This window comes from Pavona decussata, unplaced genomic scaffold, assembly GCF_977016875.1.
Source record: "Pavona decussata unplaced genomic scaffold, jaPavDecu1.1 SCAFFOLD_134, whole genome shotgun sequence".
Lineage (NCBI taxonomy): Eukaryota > Metazoa > Cnidaria > Anthozoa > Scleractinia > Agariciidae > Pavona > Pavona decussata.
In genome coordinates this window covers 5,194,379-5,220,000 of record NW_028145547.1, presented here as the reverse complement: position 1 = coordinate 5,220,000, position 25,622 = coordinate 5,194,379, and the positions used below count along the sequence as shown (strand labels likewise).

Sequence of the window (25,622 nt, the reverse complement as noted above, 5' to 3'; positions counted from 1 at the left end):
GATAAGATAAGATAAGATAAGACCAAATACACAGGAAGTGGTTTCCCAGTCCTGAGCCACAGGCTCATGATATACGACAAACTAAGAACTATGCTAACATCATGAAAAGTAAAAACTAAGAACTAGCGAGACATTAATACAATGTCCGTGAAAAGATGACACATTTGGTGCGTTCTACACTAAAAGCAACTCAGCTTAATAAAACACCACTTATCATTTTTAATAATTCCCTTGCAGAATCTAAGTTAACAGCCAAGAATGTGGACTTCCACAATAAAGAAAACAGAAAAGCCCACCACACAGACGATTACGAAATTCAACAGCTGATTGTCAGAAGAGGGCAGGAGTTTGACGTCACACTGACGTTTAACAGAGATTACAAACCAGAGGATGACGTCATTGTAGTACAGTTAGCTACAGGTATATTTACTTTACACTTGTTATTCTAACTTTATTTAAACCATATTTATCACCTGCCGAAAGGGGCCCTCGTAGTCTCCTACACAGCTGCTATTTGGGAGAAGCATTGCATAGGCCTCGAAAGCAGTCCTTTATGCTAGTTTCATATTGGTCTCCACTGGCAAATGGAATAGTAAATGAATGGTAAACAACGCCCTGGAAAACGACTTTGGGCGAAGCTCGGCCTCGCCGTTATTTTCTCGTATGTACGGTAATTCGTTTCCTTGAGACGTCTCTCTGTTGAAAAACTGGCTTTCCAGGTTTAAACAGTTCACTGAAAATTGGTTCATCCTTTACACACAAACAAGTTAAAATTGTAAACAAGCAAAACAACAATAGCAAAACTTGCACATGTGGAGGAAACTTGTTCGTATGCCGACCCGCCTATCTTTAACGGGATATGAAGATTTGAAGACCCTGATGTCATAACTCATGGCAGTTGCATGTATTCACAGAAAATTGTTCAGTGAATCGAACTTGTATGAAAAAGTTAAAGATTACCAAATTGGATTCTGCAGTACTATAAAAGGTTATCATTAATTGTATAAATGGCATTAATATTTTCAGGCAAACGCCCTCAGGAAAGTAAAGGATCCCTTGTGCGAGTAGCTATCCATGACAACCTCACCCCTACCAAGTGGGGAATGCAGGTGAAGGCAGCCAGTGGAAATACTGTCCGCCTGTCAATCATGTCTCCAGCAAATGCCATAACTGGTCAATATGAGGTATTCATAGAAACGAAGTACAAGGATTCATCTGGAGAAATACTCACTTCTCGATACCAGCATAAGGAGCCTGTTTACTTCTTGTTCAATGCTTGGTGTGCAGGTAATTATACATGCTGTGTACAAGCACTGGCATAGAAACACCTGCTTTGGTCATGATCACGTTTACAACCAACTCAAACCACTGTACGAGTGGTACAGGTTTACGTACACAAAACACAAGGGGCGCTCTCCGATCCATTTAACCAAAATTTTCAGTTTAAACGGTTGAAATACAACTACAGTGGACTCCTGATAGCTCGAACCTTCAAGGGTGACTGAAAAAGGTTCGAGTTATCGGGAGGTCGAGTTATCGAAGGTAAAATTATATAGAAAATGACCTGAAAGGAAAGGAAAATATTTTCGAGTTTGCGCGAGGTTCGAGTTAGCGAGGGTTCGAGTTTTCGGGAGTCGACTGTATTAACAATCACCATAAGATTTGGGCTGATCACCTCTCATTTGCCCATTCTGCAGAGGACACAGTTTATATGGAAAGCGAAGATGAGCGTAAAGAATATGTACTTGAAGACTGTGGTTTCCTCTGGAGAGGAACGTCTGACTGGAAGAACTCACTTCCATGGAAGTTTGGCCAGGTACGAGTAGAACTGTACATTGAATTCTAGGAAGACCAGAGGGATCTCCGCTTGCATAGTAGAGACCTCGGAGAGAAGCAAAAGCACCAACTTGTCAGAATGTCCATTGTGGCAACAATTAGTATCGGCCGTTAACCGTTAAGTATACCGATCGGAGAATGGTATACTTAACGGTTAACAACCTCTATAGCTACAATGTGTTTTGTGATAAAACAGCAAACACAAGAATAGACCAAACTGATTACTACGGCAAAGGGCAATTTATTTGGCCCACCAATTCAACTTGTTACCACAAGTCTTCTTCAGGACCAAAGTTGATCAAATCAAAATGTTACTCCTTATTTTCAGTTTGATGACGTTTCTTTGTATTCTGCACTATGGTTGCTGGATAAAGCTGACGTCTCCAGTGTGGCGAGATCTACTCCAATCCAGGTTTCGCGCGCGATATCAGCGATGGTAAGTGAAACCACAGAACTGACTCCACTAACACTTCCTTTTAAAGAAGGCGTTATTATGGATTATAAGGTTGCTACAACTCTCGTTTGTTCTTCCGTTCTTCTCAATTGGTAAGTGCAATGGTTCGTGCGAGTGTGCGCGGGCGTTCATGGCCAGTCAACTTCTTACTCTAATAGACACGTTATGACAACAAAATCCCGCACAGTTGGCTTTCCTGCACTTCCGCAGCCGATTTCCTCGTCCAGAAAATCTACAGCAACAAATTTCATTGTCTTCCCCCCCTCCACCGCCCCCTTAAGGCCCCTAGTGCCTTAGTTTTTGCGTGAAAAGCCCATATTCCTGCTCTAATGGAATCCTCTGTTATCCCCAAACGTAGTATCAAAGGTATTAAAAATGGCTTTGCAGGGAATATCTTTGCAAATACAAGGTCAAGTGACTCAAAGACTCAAAGAAGTACCAACGGCCTACATGAAAAGGGCACGGATTACGTAGAACAGGCAAAATAACATTTTTAATTTTCTTCACTTGTGAAGGAAAATGCCGATGGGTTCGTCAGCTGCTCAGGTCATATACCCTATGAGCTCGAGTATCCTGTTCAGAATAGCCGTCCTTCCTTTCTCTGTCACTGTATCTTACAATATCCAAACCGGGACAAAGACTGAACGCCCGAAGGGTGGCCGGATTTATAACTAGAAAGTGTGTTTAATTCTTTCCAGGCCAACTCAAATTGCAGCGATGGTGGCGTCTTGTCAGGACGTTGGGGTAATTCTTATTCTGGAGGCGTCAATCCCTCAACATGGACAGGAAGTACCGAGATTCTGGAAAAGTTCTGGAAAACGAAGGAGTCAGTAAAGTATGGCCAGTGCTGGGTGTTTTCAGGATTAGTGACCACATGTAAGTACTAAGAAGGTTTGTGTCCGGATGTTTCATAAAACATCTCGATTAAGCAAAGGCGCTCAAAAGAAAGGAATTTTTGGATTTTTCAACTAATAAAGTTTATACGGTAATTTAACCACCAAAAAGAGATTCCAAAAGAGCTGACGTGTTTCGAGCGTTAACCCTCTTGAACGAAACGAGTAAATGCTGTGCCGCTAACACAAATGATGGATCAGAGAATGAACTCTGCAGTGTTTGTTAGATTCTAGAGTGCTCAAGTGAATCCATGGAATCCTTCTGAGTCCTAGTAAGGAAATGGATGACCACACGAGGCAAAGAAAAAAATCTTTAACCTCGGCGGGAATAGAACCCGCGACCTCCAGATTTTTGATCACCATCTCCTTACTAAGCTCAGCGGGATTTCCATGAGTTCACTTTGGCACTCTAGCATACACTGCAGAGTTAATTCTCTGATCGACCAAACTTTGGAACATTCTGTCTACTGACCTCGTATCTCGAGCTTACTTTCAATGTCAACGCTGACCGTGATGCTCGACACTTATGTACAGAAATGTACCTAACCCTGAATTTGTGTACTTCATATAGAATAGGCCTTTTGTCGTTGTCATATGACTTTACGTTTGACAGAATTTGTCTGTGTTTTAGTGAGAATTAAGGTTAAGGGACACCTTGTGATGTCTATCACACAGTTCATGAATCTCATTAATTAGCGTGCCTTTGTGGACATGATGCTTGACAAAACAAGCTTAGTCATGCTAACTGTCCAAAAGCACCTACTGAAAATAAAGGTGATAATGATAATGATAATGATAATGATAATGATAATGATAATGATAATGATAATGATAATGATAATGATAATGATAATGATAATGATAATGATAATGGTAATGAGGATATCCAGATAAACTGCAAGAAACCGAGACGAAGACCCTGAAAGTCTTCAATGTTGGATCTTGGGAGAGATCTAATCGGCTAAACGTGATTAAAAAAACACGCGAGAAGTTCAAGGACTGACGCGAAGCTGACACAACGTGTTGATATATTTTAAAACAATAATTGCCAAACCAGCCTTCTTCAGGTTTGAGATATATATTACTAATTATAAGATGGAATTACAATATTACATAAACGGAAAATGCCGTAACACACAGTTGTTTAAAGGGAGGGGCAGAAATAATAAATTGATGATGTAAAAAAAAAATGGGGAGATTACAATTCATCAGGTTGGTTTAAACCATTGGGTTCAACGATGATGGTGGATGGATGGAAACAACATGTCTAACTGAATAAAAAAGGAAACTCATTGGAGGGTCCAAAGGTATTGAGTAAAATATAAGAAAAAATCGTACTAGTATCAGTTTTCTAACTTTGTATTCCATTACAGTGATGAGAGCATTGGGAATCCCAACCAGAAGCGTGACAAATTATGACTCAGCACACGACCACGATGAAAGCATGACAATTGACTTCCATTTCGACGAGGAAGGAGATATAATCACTAAAATGAACGACTCCGTTTGGTATGTATCACTGTATCACCAATTACGATTTTAGTGTTACTCATTGGTTTCACGTGGGAATGGACGGGTATAAACGATGTGTAGTAAGGCGCAACTGCGATTCTGCACGACACTTTGGGCATTTGGGTCATCACTACTGAAGGGTTTTATTGACCAAGCCTGCGATGTTGAAAAAAAGGCTGATTTTTCTTATGTTCTTTGATATGCAGACAGCAACAAAGTCAAGGCCATTTTGTGAACACAGGAAAAAACGAGAAAAATTAAAAGTAATGCTGTTCGATGTTTAACAGGCAACTGACCATCCGATCACAGAAAAAACGAACAAACAAAAAACAAAACCACACAATAAAGATTGACTCAACCTCGAGAGTTACCACCTCTTGTCTATTAAACCAATTTTAATTTTATTATCTTGGTTGGTTTGTCAAATGGCTATATCTGAGACCTCTTCGTCAAGTAAATGTGAACGTTTCACTATTGGTACGTACTCTTACAACCCAGGCTGGCCGCAGATAATGAATGAATATAATAACATGATCTGATACATGAATTTAGGATGAAAATTTTGTGCTGCGAATAATATTCCCTGTGAGGGTCTTTAATTCTCAAGAAAAAAACTTAATATTGTTTTGATTTTCTTTAAGGAATTACCACGTCTGGAACGAATCATGGTTCAAGCGTCCTGATTTACCTGATGGTCACGATGGATGGCAGGCACACGACGCCACTCCACAAGAGCTCAGCGGTGGTGAGCGAAGCCTCTTTGTCATCCACTGAGATGGGTCTGAATGCGTAGATATTTGTTCGCATATGTTAAGATTAAGTATTGCATATAAAATGATCAACGAGAGTACTGATGAAGTATTTGTGTTTACAAGATTGACGTATTACATTCAACCAAAATAGCCCATTCTCAGGTGTGTGCTTAGTAGCCTAGCCTTTGAATGGAAGCGAGCCTAGAGCTGAGTGAACATTGAACGTTGAACATTGAACATTGGTCCGCTCCATCGGTTCTCAACCACATACAGACACATACCTTGACGCGAAGTCGGTGTTATCAAACGACATCCCAACGTCCTCAGTTGTTATTAACTGCACCCATCTTTTGTGCGTGTGAAGTTCAGTGTCATTTGAACACTTTATAGGCCGATACAGTTGACATTTGTTGAAAGAATGGATTTGTGAGAATTGCGCAAGAACAAATTATTGTTAATTTTGACTATTGTTTCTTTACTTTTACGTTTGTTTGTATAACTTCATTTAAGGTATTTTCCGCTGTGGTCCGGCATCCATCAAGGCGGTCAAAAATGGAGAAGTGTATCTTCCTTACGACACCGGCTTTGTGTTTGCTGAAGTGAATGGTGACCGCTTCTTCTGGGAAGTCAAGGCAGATGGTTCAATGGAGAAAACGAACCTCGATAGAAATTGTATTGGGAGTTTTGTTAGCACAAAGGCTGTTGGGACAAATAAAAGAGAAGACGTCACCAACGACTATAAACATCCTGAGGGTATGTGTTGCTGTCTGTCTGTCTGTCGGTCTGTTGTCCTGTCTGTCTCTCTGTCTGTCGGTCTGTTGTCCTGTCTGTCTATCAGTCTGTCGGTCTGTCTTCCCGCCCCTCGGTGACGGTCTGTCAGAGTCGTGTAGTTTGTCATTTTTTTCGATGAATATCACTTCAGTTTACTGGTGGCTGTAGTTTTAAATCAGGAAGGGCTTTTGTACGATTTACGTTTTCATCCAAACGGATAAAAAGCGAAGAAAAGGAAGAACCATTGGTGGGAAATGAGTCTTTCATAGAAAATCGGATAACGTGATTTTAGGCTTAAATCGCATGCATTTCTCTTCCCGTGCTGCACAACGTGTCAAAAATTGCAATCGATTAATTGCGTCATAATAATTACTGCGCAATCAGCAGAAAACTACTGGACTTAATACTCTCTTCAGTTAAGACTCATCATTGCTTTTTACCGTTTTCAAAAAACTTGTAAGTCATCAGTTTTTGATGTCTTGAAGCCAGAAAAAAGAGTCTTCTTCATGGACAGCCTGGACTTATTTGAATTCTTGAATTTACTTTCCGTCTTACCTAAGAAGAAGATCAAAGCACAATGAAGGCCCTTATCACTAAAACGTAAGGTGCCGTGAAATACACGAGACAATTTTCCCTGCAACCAATGCTTGCCGTTGGCAGACAAGTTACATGCAAAATTACGCGTGACATTTCCCTTTCGCAAGTTCGACGCAACGAAAAATGAAAATAGCACTTCGAATAGCAGATAAAATACACTTACTTTTCGCAAAGTTGGGAGACACGTTGCAGCGTGTAACATGTTTTCCGCAACGTTTAACGCAATGCTAGAAGCCACAAATAGCAGTTTATTTGGCTAACAGAGATATACTGGTACGTTTATTACGTCCCACTAGTAGGTACTTTAAACTCCTGGGATTTAAAATCGCGAAAAATTGCACCAAGGTTACCATCAATTTACCTTCCCAGGAATCGAAAACAGACATACACATAAGCCAAATAATTTTTCACTTTAATTTACAGGCTCTGAAGAAGAGAGACGAGCAGTAAAATTCGCGTTTAACTTCAGCAGTCGCGACGATCATGAACTCTACGACATGCCCCATGCGTCAGATGTTATGTTTCGTGTGGAGGTCGAAGACAATGTTCACGTGGGGAACAGTTTTGATGCTGCAGTTGTCGTAGAAAACAAATCAGAAGTAACCCGAGAAGTTAAAGTCAACTTCACAGCTGTGCTGAGCTATTACACTGGAGTTCCCTCCAAGAAGTTAAAGTCATACAAGCTTAAGTTTCTGTTGAACTCACAAGCAGGTAATGTCAAATCGAATCTGTTTTAAAATGAAATTTTATCACTTAGTTCTACACACGAGTGACATTGTGTTTGCACAATTTTTTGAAAAACCAATCACGTTGCCAGCGCGTAATAAGTAGACGCGAGTGATTCCATTAGTGCTCAGGCGATTCGACAATGCCCAAATACGGTATAAAGGGGTTGTAAAACATTAACGAATTGTTTGCGGGTCACTATGGCAAGAGTGACGATAACGAGCGAGATGGATCGTGCCCTGCCGCCCTGATAATAGTCGTTGAACCCAGATACCAATGCACGATGGGGAAAAATGCAACAACGAGATGGCAAGCGCGAAGAAAATAAAATTTAAGGCAACTGGATAACAAGGCGGTGACTTCACACCCAAATTTTACCAGTTTCGACACGTTATAATTTCGCCTTGAATTCTTTTCCTTTTTCTGTGTAGCCTGGACCAGGCTAGCAGAAATGGCTTCAGTGGGCTATAGCTGACATTGCTAACTGAATGTGCCATATCCATAACCTTGCTAGCAAAACTTTGCCCTGATGCTTGGTTCAAGTAAAAATTTATATTACATAGTAATCCCGCTTAAGGCCACTTAGTATGAACACAAAATAAACGAGAATATATACCCCTGTATTTCCTGTAAATCAAACGCTCAAAAACTTCAGGACTTTTTTAGTAGTTTATCGGGAAAAATTTGATGTGGTCGGTTAGTGGTGAGTGAGTTTGATGTTACCATCGCAATTTCGGCACTTTCCCGAAGTTTTGGGAAACTCCAGAAATTCAAGATGGCGGATCCAAGATGTCCGCCACTTGGCAATCCTGACCTAATTACCCCATGAAACGACGTCATTACTTAGCGTTGCGGACCACATTGCTTAGTGTTGCGGAGACATTTTTGGACGTAATATCTATTATCTAGACTAATTTGTCTCCTCGGTGTGAGAACTCAACGTGATTTTTTTCTGATTTGTCTCTTAGAAAAAAGGTTGGTTTTAACAATCGAACCCACTGATTACATGGACATGTTGACGGCTTGTGACTCAATCAAGCTTTATGTGAAGGGCTTAGTGACGGATACAAGGCAGTCCTTTGCCACTCAGAAGGACATAGAACTGGTAAAACCTATGATCAAAGTAACGGTGAGTCAGTTTCTTGTATGCAATTTCCATTTCATGGTTATGCAGAGGTGATTAATATGGCGGTAGGCGGAGATCATTTTATGCAACAACTAGAAAGTGGCGACTGGTATAAAAATGTTGTTTCCTACAGCTGATGCATTCTGAATATCCGTACTTGGCGTGAAGATTTCTACCTGCAAACAGTTTTCCCCGATAAAGACATCACAAGGTTCTTCGTTTTCACCACAAATCAAAATTTATTATAGCCCCATCTGTTATGATTACCAATTTTACATGTCTATTTTCTTTATGATTTTTTCCTTTTATGATCGCAGTGAGTCATGGGGAGTTCGAACTGTTTATTCATGCTGCACTGTTAACGGACATCCGAAATCTCTCTTCAGGGATAACCTGGTTGTTGTTGTTGTTGTTGTTGTAGTATTTTTCACACTTCTAAGAAGGAGTGGATAGTGCAAACAATGAACAACAATTAAACAACATAGACTTCATTTTATCCCGAATATACAGTATGGGGGAATCATTGTATATTCCAGGGATTTGATTGGCTTAGCGGCCCTGGTATTACATCATGCCCGAGAAATAGCGACCTATAAATTGTCTTCTGGTTGCTCTTGCACAGCGGAATCAGCAAGATCTAGCAACATTTCTTGATTGTATGTTTTTAATGAAACAATATTCCACTCATTTTTGTTGGATATGAGATGATTATAGCTAACTCGGCGCGTCTCATATCCAACGCGCGCTCGTGGAATAATTGTTAAATATATTCTAGGAAAAAAAGTTACATGAAAACAAACTTGGTCTTTGCATCCATGTGGACAGCGAAGACAACCTTTTTAAAAACGCACCTTTGTTGACGGGTCCTAACCCTTTCTTGTTATTTTTCTTCGGCTGTATAGGCATCTGAATCACAACTGGTGGTCGGTCAAGAGGCGAGAGTGACAGCGTCCTTCACAAATCCCTTGCCAATACCGCTCACAAATGGACAGTTTCATCTGGAAGCTACTCGCATGAAACCAAAGACACTGGTCATCGATTGCGCGTGAGTGTTGTATATGCAGTAACTAAAGCATGGAAACGGAAAAATGTTCTGGCTGGCAAAGAACCCATAGTGCGGCTTGAAATGCCATTTTCTGTTGTTTCGTTTTTTTTGTTTTGACAACCAGGTTTGCAAAAGCCCCCAAAAATTAGGGCTCAGCTCCGCTCAATATTAATCCACTAGTCTTCCCAAACGAATTATATAAGAGGTGCAACGGATGGCCAGGATGAAAATGGATTGCAACTTTACTGAAGAATAATCAAAAGTGATATTAATTGTTCCGAATCAGAGAAAATCTCTTGATCCCTTCCTGTTCTTCTTTCACTGGGAACTTGTGGCCAGTAAGTGCGAATTACAAACGCCCCAAGGCCCTTCCAACCAATTTACGTTGTTCGCCTCCACGAGTAACTGTGCAGTGTTGCCGTGTATCCCACCAAAGGGTACAAAATAAATACACAAGTTGACAGTTCTCAGGTGTAAAAACCGAGGCTGGAGCCGAGCGTATAAGGCAAAATCTATTGCTTGGGTTAATCCAGGAATCCTTGGTAAGTCGGACATGGTCCTACGATCCGAGTTCATGTACTTTCTTGTTCTTATGACCAACAAACAAGTACGATACGCAAGGCTCTTTGGAGAATTCAGTCACAAAATAATTCTGAATTGTATACAAATAATCAACTGATTCCAACGAATTTTTTCTATTTGGCAGGGCTCCTGTGGGAGTCAAGGAAGAAGCCACAATGGATGCCACGTTCACTGCGACAACGGAGGGAAAATATCTCATTGGCGTTAGTTTTCAGTCGAACGAACTGACGGATATTCACGGGTATTGTACGATTTCGGGGTCACTTGGCTAAATAATCAGTAGGGCTTTAAGAATGCAGGAATGCAAAACGAAAGGCAATACAAAAGAAAGCTTGCATTTGTGTTGTCACTCGGCTTAAGTTCTCATGTACAGACCCTTAAAGTGTAAACCATCTTGCATGGCATAATGAAATGCACGGTCGGAAAGAATAAAGTTATTCCATATTTTTAAGTAGGTCGCTTTCCACTTTCGTTCTTTATTCGAAATCTTAATTGTAATCTTTTCCCGCTAATTTACTTAAAACCGGGTGAACATCGGCTCGATTCAAACAATCTGTCGCACTGCGACAAATGTTTCTATTACTAAGGCCGGCCAATAGACCCTTCTCCAAAATGGCGGCCGAAAATTCAACTAAGTTAAAATTAAAAACGTATACCAGCACTAGAAAGAGAACTTTTACTTTAGTAACCCTGCAAAGTTTCAGCATATCAAGTGTAATATCAGCTGAGAAAATGTAAGTTGGAAAATGAAAAATTTACCGAGGTTTGTATGATTGGGGGTATGACGTATACCCCCAGTCATACAAACGTCTGTAAATTCGTCAAATTCCTAAGCTGAGATAACACCTAAAATGCTAAAACTTTGCAAGGTTACTAAAGTAAGGGTGCTCTTTCCAGTGCTGGTATAAGTATTTCATTTAGTTCAATTTTATCTCATTCAAATCAGTTGCCGCCATTTTGGAGAAGAGTCTATTAATCTGGGAACGAGAATGTTAAGGGACTATGTCAATATTTGGGCATCATGCGCAGTAGAGTCCGGTTAAGACTAATTTGCATACAACTCATTGCGGGATTTTCTCCTTTTTCGCCATTGCAAAAGCTTTCAAACATATCGCAAAAAACAGCTTCTGTAACTACTAAAGAACGTTTGTAAATAAAAAAAAAATTCAGCCAACTTTCCGAAGATGAACGCGATTCAAACAGATGAAAACAACTGCGCGAACTCTCCTACGGTCATCACAGGCGGACATGGTCCCTTTAAGACGCAAGACGTACTCAGGTCATGGGAAGAAAGAAAAAACCAGTCAAACTGCCTTGATCTCTTAACATCTTCTCCCTAGAAAATATCAGTTAATGTGTTGGAGAACAATGGGGAGAATTTGTATTTTGATATCCAAGTGTAAAGGGTTAAAAGGTTAAAAAACAACATTGGGCAAAAGAACAACCCTGTTCAAGAAATGCAATATAATCAACAGTAAAATTTAAAAATCCAAATCCCTTCATATTATTTTATTTCTTGACATTATCTAAAAGTACATGTACAAGGACTCAATTAAAAATAAAACATTGCTTAGTTTGTTGGGCAGCAATTAAATTAACCCGATAAAACATTTCCTTGTATTCCTAAAATTTATTTTCTTGTCTGTTGGGTCTTCCTTAACGATAAATTAAGGGATGAGAAATTGTTACGTTTTTTATTTCAATTATTTTGTTCTTTTTCCAGGCCACGCAAACGAAGGAGCGTTTTCACTATTCTCGTTTTGCCTTTGTGTGCGTTTGTTTTCATTTCCTCACCAACCGATTGTTAAGCTATTGTTGTGCGGCACAAGGTGTCTTGCAAACCCTAAACTACAGTACTCGCTGGTTAATTTCATCTAAAAGTCGTTAACATTCTCGTCCTGCAACTTACAAACTAATCGCTATGGGGTGATACGATGTGGTCAAGTCAAACTCCCAGACAAGTTTCACTTTTTTTGGCATTTGCTTTTAGCTGTTGTTGATTTAGTCAGATATCGCTCGAGATGTAAATTTAATGTATACACCTTGAAATAAAATTGGCCTTAATTTAGAACATAAATAGATGTTAAAGTACAACTTGAAAAATGTACATGAAGGCTAAAAGATGGAGAGAAACAAAATACAACGCAAGTGCTGCCTTGCGAAGACCACGAGGTGAACTTAAAGAGATGGGCGATCTGAGGAGACAGAGAAAAGAAATATAAAAATTGAGTTACAAAAAGTACTTGAACGTTTGTACGTGTTTGCGTGTGTACAATGAGTGTTTACTTGTGGTGCTTTTTCTTCCTGGGAAAATCTAAACCTTGCTTTAAAGCCTATTGATCAATTTATGGCATCATTTTTGTGGTTTGCATTCGACAGACCATGGGAAAATGAAATCGTAATTGCGAGTGAAGATACGTACCCTCTCTTAAAAAGGCGCCCCAGCTGGCCAGCAAAAGAACTGGTTTGACGACCTGTGAATGGTAGAAAGAAAACGGAAATGATTAACAAGAGTATTTATACAAGGAGGTACCAGCATACGTTTGCCACATGGTTTCACAAGGTTTACATCAGACGCAAAAATTGGTTCACTTTCGCAGAACAAGGCCAAGAATTAAAGTCGACAGAGATTTGTGTTTCCATTTCCCCAAGACAGTTTGTTCATAATACCCTTCTCTCACTCGCACAATTTCACTTTTGATATTGATTATGATATTGATCAATCGAAACATGAGGCTGCGATTTGTCTCAACAAAACAACTGAAAGAAACACAAACCTCAGCTGACTCTTCAGCCCGGACTGGCGTTAAAAATCGTCTTTCAAATACAGTAAACATCCACATTTACAGTCAATCCACGTCACGCGTGACCGGTAGATTTGAAATTTGAACGGAGTTTTGAAATTTACATGTCAGTTTTGAACATCGTCAACGAGATTTCAGAGTTCCCGTAGAAATTTCCCTAGTTTATTGACGGTATAACGCTATGAATTTTTCTTTACATTACAGCATTAAGTATTTCAAGAATTACAATTGTTTCCCAAGTATTTTAAATCCTTTTTCTTTTTCTTTTTTTTTTACCCTGTTAATGGGTCTTTTTCGGAAAGATTTCCAGAGAAATGTTCAACATTCCATTCAAACGCCAGACATTACAAAGAGAAATTCGAATGTTCATTTCATTCTCGGAAATACTGAATTGTAAGAACCTACTTTCTTCAAGGTCAGCATGACTTCATACACTTATTGTAAGGTTCGTATATTATATAACAGGTGTCTAAAATGACGAATTTCAGCCTAGGGGTTCTTAATCCACTTGTTCTTTTACGCGGGTGTTTACCGTAACTGGCTTAATCACCCAAACAAGGCTAGTAACCATACGGAACTAGGATTGACAAATGCTACGCTTGGTTCGAATGTTGCAACAGCGCAAAACTGAAGAAAAAATTAACTTAATTTAAAGCAGAGGACTCCCAAACAGATTTTGCGTGAAATTTCCTCAAGGTGATCATTACCATAGTTAGTAGAGAAGACTGGTTATGAAAGTCGGCAAACGTCAAAAGCAAAAACAACGGTGCTGCAATTTAGGTTGAAAGCTCCCTGACAGTGCACAACCTTTTGTTTTTTGGTCGCACAGTCAGACTGAATAAATTAAAGGTATGTTTCTATTGGACAGTTTTTTCAACTTAATTGGAGTGCTATTGAGCGTTGTCACCTTTGTGCACCTTCAAGGGCAAAAAAGGCCAACAAAAACCTAGAACAAAGGAAGAATGTGGGGCTTCATAACCATTGCCCTTTATTAACTATGTCATTACTAAAAACTAAATGCACCAGTATAAATTACAATACAAGTATCCCGACACTGATACTTACTGACACGTGGGGATGAATAATGATGTTTTGTGGGAAATTCCTTGGAGGGACTTCCAACATCTTCGATTTGCAATGAAACCTAGGATAAAGGAACAAGTTTTAAAAATGGACATGAAAAATACCCGTCTACCGAAAAACACAACGATACGAGAGTGTATAAAACGACACTTATTCCACTGATCAGTATTTAGAGCCTTGACAGTGCGAGTGCATAGAGTATCTTCGGTGGTCTTCGTTTTGAAAGCCAACCAACCCCAAACAAACCAGCAAAGAACACAACACAACAAAACAAAACAAAAACCAAACACAACCAAAACAGTTTCATGACAAAGCAAAAAAGAAAAGAAAAAAAATCCGATTTGAGCATTTATGGCAAAATTTTCTTTTGCCATAAAACAACAACAACAACAACATTTTGCGGTAGGTTGGATTCTCAACCTCACTAGGGGAAGACAATAATCTCAAGACAAGTGGACGTTTAATTCACTTGAGCTCTGGTTATCAGAGCATTTTCCTTTAGCTGTCGAGCTAAGATACATTATAGCAAGTTTAAGAAAGAAAAATAGAGCGTAAAAAAATCCTTCGCACTCATGAAACGGACGCTTCACCAATCCTGGACCCGGTTACTTACGACAGTCATCTGGTAGACCAGGCCTTGGTTATTCAAAGAACGCATAACTCTATTCAGCGGATAACTCGCTATCCACCGGATGAAGTGTGCTCCAACGTAAAAATTTAATCTGTTGGATAGCGAGTTATCCGCTGAATAAAGTCATCGGTTCTTCGGACAACTGGGGTGTGGTGTTTATTATATTTTACTCACCTCTCCTTTGCGACATTTGGCTTCATATAACTCTTCCATCTCTTGTAATCTAGAACAAGATCATAATGTCAGTATATTAATATATATACCCTGTGAAGGACAGCGAAAGGTGATGGAAAAAAGAATTCCCAAAATTCTTCAAACCTTTGTCTGAGTTGTTCTATGGTCTCCAAGGATTCTTCATCGTCCAGAGGAATATCAATAGCTAGACTCTAAAATCAAAGCAAACTATCAGCTAAGTTGAAAACAAAAATATTTGGTTTTATCAACGTAGATAATAGGGTAATTTTTGCCACCGTAGAAATAACAGAGCTGACGTTTTGAGCGCTAACCCCTCTCTTTGTGGTGGCCATATTGCTTTGAACCTCATTATGAAAGCGACACTACGTACAAAGTTTTTATTAGTTTAGTTTAGTTTCCATTCATACGCAACAAAATCAATTTTCATCTGAAAAGCTTTGCATTTAGCCTCACTTTCATAATGAGGTTCACAGCAACTCGGAAGAGGCCTATTGACAAAACCAAGTAATATTCGTTTCTTCTCTCCCACCGACGCAGTACCACAGTTTCTCTGAAAACTTACCCACTTTGCTGTTTGTGTCAGCTACGTTGCCCTAATTGCTGGCCATTATGTTATACAGTGTGCCCATTCAGTTTTCTTTTCATGTATTACACAAAGTTGAATTGTCTCTTCCCCCCCCCCCCCCCCAACCCAAAGAAACAGTCACGATCTTTGAGTGACGTTATGTTTTTGTTAAAATGCGCCATCCAACATGTTTAATTTGTTGAACGGAAACAAAACCAGATTCTCCCCTTAAACACCGTAAAACGACTCGCATGGAGAAAATACAAACAAACAAACAAACAAACAAACAAAACAAAAAACGCTGCAACGTGCCCGTATCATTGGATTAACGAGTAGGGCATCAAGAAAAGCTTCATCCAGAGAGTTCACGGTTTACCTGGTTTGAACGTTCCCCAAGCCGTCTCAGTAACTGTTCCTTCTCCGCCCTCGCAGCTTCAAGGTCATTTCTCCAACCCTTCCCAACGTGTTCAAACTGTAGTTTTGCTTTAGTCAGCGCCGACTGCCTCTCAATCAACGACTGCTGAAGTTCTCGATTCTGATTCAAAGTTTCCTCCGTTTTCTGAACAAGACTCTCCTTCTCGTTGAGTGATTTTTCCAGTTCTTTTCTAAGCGATTCGGCTACTTCGTGAAACTTATTGTACAGTTTGTCTTTTTCTATCCTGCAGTCTTGGCATTCCTTCCGGAGCAGGTTTACCTCGTTCCTTAACTCACTCACCACATCATCTAGCTCCTCTTCATCGTCGCCTGTTCCCAGCAGACTTTCCTTGGTAACTCCTGTTTTTTCCCTAAGTTTTGCAACTAAAGAGTCTTTATCCTTCACGAGACTTTCCACTTCTACCCTTTGATTATGAATGAACCTTTCCCTCTCGAGGTTCTGTTCCCGGCTTTGCTCGAGTTCCAGCTTAAGGGATGCCAAGATTTGGTCATAGTCCTTTTTCAATTTCAAACGCAAATTCTCCTTTTCCTTCATGGTCATGTACAAATCTTGTCGCAGTTTGTTGTTGCCCAGCTCCAGCATCTGATAATTGGCTCGAAGTTCTTCATATAGCTTCTCTTCATCGGATTTATTCAGCATTCCAGTTCTGATCTGACTAAGTTCCTCGTTAAGTTTCTCTATGATTTGACGCTTCTCAGCAAGTTCGGCCTGTAACTGTTCCTTCTGTAACAAGCGGAAAAATTCAAATAAGTTTGAAGAGATTATCATAGTTTGTACTACGATGCCCGATTTAATGGGTACAAAAAACAGTATGAATAGGAAAAATCACCAATAAATAGCATGACACAGAATTAAATATTAAGGAAAATGTGATCCGTACTTATAGTGCTGCGAGTTTACATTTTCCTTTTATATATCCTCTAAAAACTCGATAGGTAATGAACATTTCTACGTAACTCAACTACAAATGTTACGTTGAACTGCTTTTGAGTAAGTAAATCCCTTTAGACGGCTGATACATTCATAGAGTGTTTTCACATGACGTCACGGCGGCCATGTTGGTGTCCCAAAACAAAGAAATGGCGGCCATGTTGGTGTCCCAAACTAAACCTCTGGGAATTGAACTCTATTTTTATGCAAATACTTTCTTTTGTTTCAGTAAACCAATATGGCTGGTAGTCACGTGAATGATAACACTCTATATCGGAGGATAATACCCGAAAGCTTGACAATACCTGATAATACCTGAAAGCTTGTCGAAAAATGACCAGTTAGCTGAGAATCCATTTCCCGAAATACGAACAACTGCTTTGAGGTCAACTGAAAAATTTTAACAATCGTTGTGCCAAGGACATTATCATCTGAGTTAACAGCAATCTGGAAAGGCGTTTGTCTATTCTTTCAAAAACTCATTAATAATTCATATGCCCAATGACCTATCAAATGGTCGATAAAACATCACGTGCAGTGGTTTTAAAACCCGATAAAACCTCCTTCTTATTAGTATACGGTGTTTAATGTTTTTCTTGTATGCTAATTTCCAACGTTCACAAAAGCATCATTGTTATAAACTCTCTTGACACACGCTTTTCCTGGAATGTTTTTGAAGCCGTTCAAAAAACTCACTGCTCGTGATTTAAACATTACATAACCCTTCCAATGATTTCTAAATCACGCGCGATTTATCTTGGTAAAGAGAAAATCTAAATACCAACCTCTTTTGCATTATTTTCCATTAGCGAGGCGGACTGTTCTTCAAGCTTTTCATACTCGTTGTTTTTCTCCATCAAGGCGGCATCAAATTGAGTTTGCATGTCCTGCATTTTCTCCTCACTTTCTTGGACAAGCCGGCTTATTTCATTATTTAACTGCTCAGTGGATTTGGCATGCTCTGTTGTTATCCTTTCGACTTCAAGTTCCAAATCCCCAATTTTCTGTTGTTTTTCTTCTAAATCACCTGATGATGCAAAAAGGCATTACAAGTGACTACACTTCAAAACAACGAAAAATGCATTCAAAAAACAAAACTAGCTTTTAAGATCCAAAAAGAAAATAAATAAATAAATAAATAAATAGATAAATTTAACGCGTTACAAGCTTTCAATTCCTCAAAAGATTTCGATTAAAATGCAAACGCAGTTTATACGGAAGCAATATCATCAAATTCTCAAAAGGAAAATGATTTTGCGATGGTAAAATACAAATTTTCTAAAACTAACATTGTCGGATTGGAATACGTTTCTTTATTGAGAAAACTATTACACGCAAACTGGAAGAGATCGACAGCATAAGAACGTAGAAGGCTCAGATCATCAGATGTAACGACGTGTTGAGAATCTACTTTAGTAAGCACACTTTTAGATGGCCTACACGCCATAGAGGAGAGAAGGGAGCTGGGGGAGAGTAGGATGAGAAAGAACAAAACGAAGAGCGGAGGTTGAAATAAAAGAATAAAAATATTCAAAGAGGAGGGCAAACTGCACACTGGGCCAAGCTGCCCTTACGAACCAGAAGAGCTGGTATGTTGAGCGGTACTTTGCACAAGTGGATGGTCGGACAAGAAGACAGCCTTCACGAAATAGTGTTTTGCAGTAGCAGGTAGCAAGGGCCGCGGCCAATAGCCTACGTCTAATTACAGGTCACGGTAAAGTTACCTATATAAAGTAACAGCAAATAATCTAACGTAGCTGGCAAAATATGGCTTTCAGAAAATTTTGTGAGGGTTGTAACTCACTGCTTAAAAACGTCTTCTAAAAGACCAAAATCTCCATAGTTATCAATTCAGGTAATAGCAATCTTCGAGACACTATACATTGCTCAACAGCAATAGAATCAAGTAAGCCAGTAACTGCATTTTACCTTCCCTGTCTTGAACAATCTCGTCAAGACCCATGACCCTTTGCTCTAACTCTTCCCTTTCTTCTTTAAGATGATCTAACATCGCCTGCAATTCTTCGATCTCTTTTTCTTTGCCTGAAGAGTAATGGGCCTCCATTTCATCTGTGCCAATGCAAACATCTTCCACCACAAGTTCTGATGACGATGAAGACTTCTCAAGTCGTTTAAGCTTCATTTGAAACTCGTAAGCGATCTCATCGGCTGCCGCTTTACCCTCTAGAGCCCGCTGAAGATCGTCACTGAGTCCAGAAACGATGTGGTCAAAGTTGGTTCTGAGTTTATCTATATCTTCTCGCCCTTCTTCCAATGTGCCTAGACGCGACTTTAGCTGCTCCGTTTCTGTATTAGCAGAGATGAGAGCCTGCTCTAAATTGTTCGCATGATTCTGCTGCTCGGATATTACACCATCGTACCGATCTTTCAAGCTGGCCATTTCAGCTAAGAACAATTCCTTCTGACTTGATAACTCTGCTTCTAGACCCGCAATGTGTTGGTCTTTCTCTTCAAGTAATGGCCGATCACCTTGAAGCAACCGATCCAACTCTGCTGTACCCACCTGCAGCTCCCTCTCGGCTTTAACCTTTTGCAACTGGAGTTGTTCCAACAGTGCTTTTAGATTCTGGTTTTCTTCTTTAGTTTTTACAAGATTCTGGTTGACTTTATCGTGTTCTTCAGTAAGTGACTCCAACTCTTCAGCAAGGCTACTGATCTCAGCATCTCTCTCTAAGAGAAGCTTTTCGTTCTTTTCCACCAGGCTATTAGTCTCTTCTTTTTCGATGAGTAGCTGCTGTATTCTTGTCTTAAGCTCACTGATAATTCTTTCCTTCTCTCTCACGAATTCATCCAACTCAACTCGCAACTGCTGCACTGCCTTTTCACTCTCTAATTTTTCTTGGCGTGTTTTGTTGAGCTCAGCTTTAAGTTCTTCTCCGCTACCTTCATCGCCGGCGTCAGATTTTGCTTCCTTTGCTTTTCTTATCATCGTCTTTAACCTAGCCTTTAGACGCTCGTTGACTGTTTTGACCTTCTCCAATTCACCCTGCACTTTAGACAAATCATCTTTAACCTTCTGAATGTCTTCGCTATCAGAAGCACTATCAAAAGAGATAGGCTGTAGAGGTGGTGAACCTAAAAGTGCCTCACTTTCACGCACGGAAGCTTGAACTGACTCTGGTGACTGAATAAGAGCTTCATAAAACACCTTTTCTTGTTCTCCATCTTTCTCGTCTCGTCTAATTTGGACTTCCGGCATTTTCCTCTCTTGAAGGTCAGCCTCTAGACTACTAATTTTTGTCTCTAAATCCTGTTTTTCCTCGTTCACAGCATGTAAACTGTTCCGCAGAGTGTCAGCTTCACTCAATGCCGCTTCCAGTTTTTCCTGCAGTTCCTCCTCCTTTCCTTCCATGTCCGATGTATCAACCGCTATATCATTATATTTCGTTTCAAGCTTGCCTGATACCTTCTCCAAACGCCTCAACTGTACTTGAAATTCATGAGCAATTTGATCGGCGGTCGCTTTCCCTTCAAGAGCATGCTGGAGGTCTTCACGGAGACCTGAGACAATGTGATCGAAGTTAACTTTCAGTTTGTTTATGTCCTCCCTCTCTTTATGCAGCTCTCGTAGCTGGCCCTTCAACCGCTCTGCCTCTCTGCTAGCCGATAAACGCTCTCGCTCCAGATTGTCAGCATGACTTTGGATTTGAAATATTATACCTTCATGCTGATCCCTTGTAGCTCTTATCTCAGTTTTGTATTTTTCTGTCGTGTCCTCGAGCTGATTCTCGCGGGCCGCAATTGTGTTGTTTTTCTTGTCTAAAAGAGAGTCGTACTCTTCAACCAGCCTTTCTTGCTCAAGTTTAAGCTGACTGCACTCTTTCTCGCTTTCATTCCTTTGGAAGACGATGTCCTCTATCTCACCACACAAGTTAGCATTTTCGCGTCTTAGATCTTCTACATTTTTCCACGCTTGATCGTTGTCGCTTTCCAAGGCGCGCAGGTCATTCATCAAATCTTGCAGTTGCCCATCCTTCTGCTCAATGTGTTGCTTGAGATGTTCAACTAAACTATTGCTCTTTTCATTTTGTGTGACTAACTGGTCAATCTTACTCTTTAGCTCAATCATTATATTCTCCTTTTGACGTACAAACGCATCTAGTTCAACTCGCAGTTCCTGGCATGCCTTTTCGCTTTCAAGCTTCTCTTGACGAACTTTTTCCAGTTCCGTTTGCAACTCCTCTCGCACACTGGTGTCTTCATCCCCCGAGTCCGATTTGACCCTTTTCTTTTTCACCACGGCTCGCAACTTTGTCTTCAGCTTGTCATTGAGACTCTTCACCTTTTGCATCTCATTCTTCAGATTTTGCAGTTCTACTTCCGCTTCACTCGCTGGAGAGGCAGAAAGTTGATTGTCAACCGAACTCTGCAAAATTACTTCTTGCACAATCTTTTCCACCTTGTCCTTGCCAGCATTCTTCAAATTAATGTCACCACTGGAAATAGCCTCTTTTGTGTTACTCTTTGCAAGCAAAAGCTCAAAATCTTGAACTTTATCTTGCAGGTCATCTCTTTCTTTCAAGGTTGTTTCCAGGGCTGCTCTCACATCCACCACCTCACGCTGCGCTGCTTCCAGCATTTCTGAAATCTTGTTTTCCTGTAGTAATGGACTGACATCGCCTTCCCTGGAAACACTTGGTATTGATTTCATTACGTTTTCAAGCTGGACCTGAAATTCATGAGCAATTTCGTCTGCTGCTGCTTTACCATCGAGCGCCTGCTGAAGATCTTCACGTAGACCTGATATGATGTGATCAAAGTTGCTTTTCAGCCTGTTGATATCCTGCTTTTCCTGTCCTGCGGTGTGGAGCTGAGCATTTAAGTTATCAATCTCCGAATTTGCTTGAGTGAGTTCCTTCTCCAGTTTACTGTTACTGTCCTGACCTCGCATGAACAGTTCCTGGAATTTTGCTTCAAAATCGTCCACTTGCTTTTGATGACTCTCTTTCTCCTCACGCAATTCTATGTCTTTTTCGTCAATACGACGTTGAAATTCTTGCATCTGTTCCTGCATCTCCGACCTAATCTCTTCAAGTTGCTTCTTAAGTTCGGCACTGGTTACTTCAAGCTCTTGAATCTGCTCTTGTAATTTGCGCTCCTCTCCCTCCAATTGGGCGATAGTCTCATCGGCTTCCCACTGTTTGGCTTCCATAAGAGCTACAAGATTCTTGATTTTCTGGTCTTTCTCTTCAATGAGCGGGTGCGAGTCTTGCACAACTTGTTTCAGTTCAGTTTTAGTCTGTAACAGTTCTCTTTCGATGCCATCTTTTTTATCACCGAGCGCTTGAATATTCTGTAGTAGCTCTGTGTTGATTTCCCTTAGTTCTAAGATAGCCTCTTCCGATTCTCTGATTTTCTGGTCTTTCTCTTCGATGACCGGGTACGAGTCTTGCACAACTTGCTCCAGTTCAGTTTTAGCCTGTAACAGGTCTCTTTCCATGCCATCTTTTTTATCACCAAGGGCTTGAATATTCTGTTGTAGCTCTGTGTTAATTTGCCTTAGTTCTAAGATAGCCTCTTCCGATTCTCGTCGATTCACAAACAATTGGTGTTTATGCTCTTGTTTTAAGTCTCCAATTTCGTTGAGGTATTCCTGTTTCGCGTTTTCCAATTCACGCTCTAATTCTGATATTCTTCTGGTGTTTTCCTCGATAAGTGATTGGTTATATTCCTGCTGACTTTCTAAGTCCACCTTTGCTTGTGCAGGCAGCTGTAGTTCTGAATTTATCGCGGTCAGTTCTTCGAAGCTTTTTCTCAAAGCATCATTCTCTAAGTTCAAAGACTGAACTTGCTCAGTTAGGTCGCGAACAAAAGAGTCCTTTTCCAGCAGCTGCTTTTCGTGTTGTTCAATCATACTACTAGCGCGCTCCTTCTCCTGAAGTACCTGTTCCATCTTGAACTTAAGGCCTGCAACTATTTTCTCTTTCTCTTTGACGAAATTGTCAAGCTCTAAACGAAGCTCTGTCACTTGTCTGTCACTGTCAATTTTAGCAGCTCGAGTCCGTTCGAGTTCAGCTCTCGTTTCATTGGCCATTTCGTCTCCCTTTGAATCAGAACGCGTTCGTGTTCTCTTTTTCTTTAGAGCTGCCTTCAATTTTCTGTTCATGTCTGATGTCTTCTTCAGCTCATTCTGCAACCATACGACATCACCTGAGGTTTCCTGTGTATCCTCAAACATACTAGGCAGTTCCTCTTCCACTGTACCTTGTCCATCTTTACTATCTAGCACAGCCTGCGTAACTTTTCCTTCGACAGGGTCCGCATTTCCCTTCTGTTTATGAGCTTCTAAACTCCCTTCAAGGTCTTTTTTCTCCTTATTTACAACATCTAACAATTCTCTCAAGGATGCAGCTTCTCCCCGGGCAGCCCTAAGTTTATCTTCCAACTGTGCTCTCTCCTCTTCTACTGCATCAGTGGTAAAACCTCGCTGCTCAGTGGCGCCTTGATCTAGAGAGGACTCGCTTCTCTTGAGCTGGACTCGGAATTCATGAGCAATCTGATCAGCAGCTGCCTTGTCATCCAGCGCTTGCTGGAGATCATCACGGAGACCCGACACGATGTGATCAAAGTTGCCCTTAAGCTTGTTCAGTTCTTCTAAAGACTGGTGCGCTTCTTGAAGCATATGCTGAAGATTCTCAGCCTCAACCTTGGCATTGTTAAGTTCGCGTCTGAGGGTTTCAACCTCTGCCTCCTTGTTGCTTAGAATCTTTTCATATCCATCTTTGGTGTTTTCAAGTTCTTGTACATATTCCAGTTTTTCTTGTTCCAACGTCTGGTCAAGGAGTTGACAGCGATCCTTAAGGTCTTGAACCTCCAGATCGGCTTTTTCTACAACTCTGCTAATCTCGTCATCTTTCTCTGCTACAAGTTGCTCATACTTCTGAACAAGGACATCATCTCTCGACTTCGCGTCTAAAAGCTGCTGGACCTTTGTTTTTAGATCTCCAATGACGCCATCTTTGCGACGGACAACTTCATCTAGTTCTTCACGCAATTCATGAGCTGATTTTTCCAAGGTGAGTTTGTCTTGACGAGCTTTTTCAATGTCTGCCTTTATTTCACTGGAATCATACTCTCCAACAGATTCGGATTTGGCCTTTTTCATATGTGCTCTCAATTTGGCTTTTAATTTCTCATTCAGGGATGTGACTCTTGTAAGTTCGGCTTGGACCTCTGACAATTCAGCTTTGACTTTCTCTAGCTCTTCACTTCCAGCAGAATCCATAGCAGATAGAAATGATGGAGGCTCCAGGTTTAGAGGAATTGATTGTTGGACGATTGCTACAGCTTCAGAATTGGGTGTAGCTTCTAGAGACGGAGACCCGACTGCAGCATCAGGGGAAGCCTCTAAAATGGAAGCTGTGTCTGGACTAGGTGTAGCTTCCACAGCAGCAGAGGCTGCTGCAGCATGGAGTAGCTCGTTCGCTTCTTTTAATTGCACGAGATCCTCTTCAGCAGATGCAAGCTGTTGGTCAAGCTTAATTTTCTCTTCCGTCAGTACGACCAGCTCCTCTTCTAGCCTCACCATATTAACATCCTTGTCTTTAAGAAGTTCAACCGCCTCACTAAGCTGTTGAACTTCATTAAGAAGGAGTTGTTTTTCCTCTTGTTGGTTTACGTCTTCTTCTTTCATTGCAGCTATTTCACTGTTGCGAGCTTCAACCTCCTGCTGCAATTGTTCAATGAGTTTGTCTGCTTTCTCTTTTTGAGAGCTGAGGGCATCCACGCTGGATGTAAAGTCGGCTTCTAGAAACAAAAGAAAAGAAACAACGATAAGTATGTTAGAAAGCAATAACGGAGGATGACAGTGAGAGGCACCAAAACAACGTATACAAAATGGCATCTATTCTCATGTTACGTTAAGTATGGGAGATCAATTTAGAGTTAAAAGTGTAAAAAAAAATTGTTTCATGCTACTGTGATACCTTAAATTCCTGCAATAAAAGAGTTTTTACTACACGATAACACTTTTTTATTTCTTATTACCGACCAGATAACTGTTATATATATGAAGCTTCCATACACTTCCATAATTAACGAATTCTTTATACAATTAATTTTACACACAGCTACTGAAGGAGGAAAGTGTTAAATAAAATTGAGATTAAATTAAATTAAGATTGCATTTGTTTTAAGAAATTTGCTGTTTTGTCCTGACTTATTTTTATTGCTGGAAGTTATTTCCTCGAATAGTAAATTAACTAAATAATTGATTGCAGCAATGATTAAGTTATATGCAAACCTTATCTTGAATTGTATTTATCAGGTCGTTTAAGCGTTATAGGAAATTAACATGTTCTTCCTGGTCACTTGAGAACAATAGAACATGCACTGGCATGAGGAGTTGTTTATTACATTCGAATATGTAGGCACAGTAAGGATAAGAATTGATAAGTGTCAAGAATCTAGTTTAACGAAAAGCCTACTAACTCACAGCGCTTTTTAACTGCTTTATTAGAGACACCAGAAAACCAAACACAGTACAAACGCAAGGTGGGAAGGTGAACAACAACAAGGCGTAGACACAAAAGCAAAGCAACTTACCTCTTAAATAACAAATAACAACGACACTGACTGATAGATAATAAATGACTTCACTCTACGAATTGCCTGGCTCCGTGCAAATGACCATCAAATGGATTGCCAATAAGGTGATAGGTGAA

The 25,622-nt window shown here is 40.2% G+C and overlaps 2 protein-coding genes across 3 annotated transcripts in view; one reads left to right on the top strand and one right to left on the bottom strand.

Annotated features, from left to right (window-relative positions):
• Nucleotides 1-12,017, top strand: part of LOC146467903 (protein-glutamine gamma-glutamyltransferase K-like) — a 19,213-nt gene extending 7,196 nt beyond the window's left edge. Inside the window, exons 5-16 of the mRNA XM_085125572.1 lie at nt 238-420; nt 1,027-1,287; nt 1,698-1,816; nt 2,165-2,272; nt 2,989-3,166; nt 4,557-4,692; nt 5,337-5,440; nt 5,958-6,200; nt 7,239-7,526; nt 8,510-8,670; nt 9,570-9,712; nt 10,419-12,017. Coding sequence (XP_084981698.1) covers nt 238-420; nt 1,027-1,287; nt 1,698-1,816; nt 2,165-2,272; nt 2,989-3,166; nt 4,557-4,692; nt 5,337-5,440; nt 5,958-6,200; nt 7,239-7,526; nt 8,510-8,670; nt 9,570-9,712; nt 10,419-10,566 — 2,072 coding nt within the window. The 3' untranslated portion in view covers nt 10,567-12,017. The remainder of the gene's footprint in view (nt 1-237; nt 421-1,026; nt 1,288-1,697; nt 1,817-2,164; nt 2,273-2,988; nt 3,167-4,556; nt 4,693-5,336; nt 5,441-5,957; nt 6,201-7,238; nt 7,527-8,509; nt 8,671-9,569; nt 9,713-10,418) is intronic.
• Nucleotides 11,789-25,622, bottom strand: part of LOC146467902 (uncharacterized) — a 36,520-nt gene continuing 22,686 nt past the window's right edge. For both annotated transcript variants that reach the window (XM_085125568.1, XM_085125569.1), the window contains 8 exons: nt 18,868-24,705; nt 17,724-17,965; nt 15,949-16,731; nt 15,131-15,198; nt 14,987-15,035; nt 14,164-14,242; nt 12,717-12,768; nt 11,789-12,489 (listed from right to left, as the gene is read on the bottom strand). In XM_085125568.1, coding sequence (XP_084981694.1) covers nt 12,378-12,489; nt 12,717-12,768; nt 14,164-14,242; nt 14,987-15,035; nt 15,131-15,198; nt 15,949-16,731; nt 17,724-17,965; nt 18,868-24,705 — 7,223 coding nt within the window. In that variant the 3' untranslated portion in view covers nt 11,789-12,377. The remainder of the gene's footprint in view (nt 12,490-12,716; nt 12,769-14,163; nt 14,243-14,986; nt 15,036-15,130; nt 15,199-15,948; nt 16,732-17,723; nt 17,966-18,867; nt 24,706-25,622) is intronic.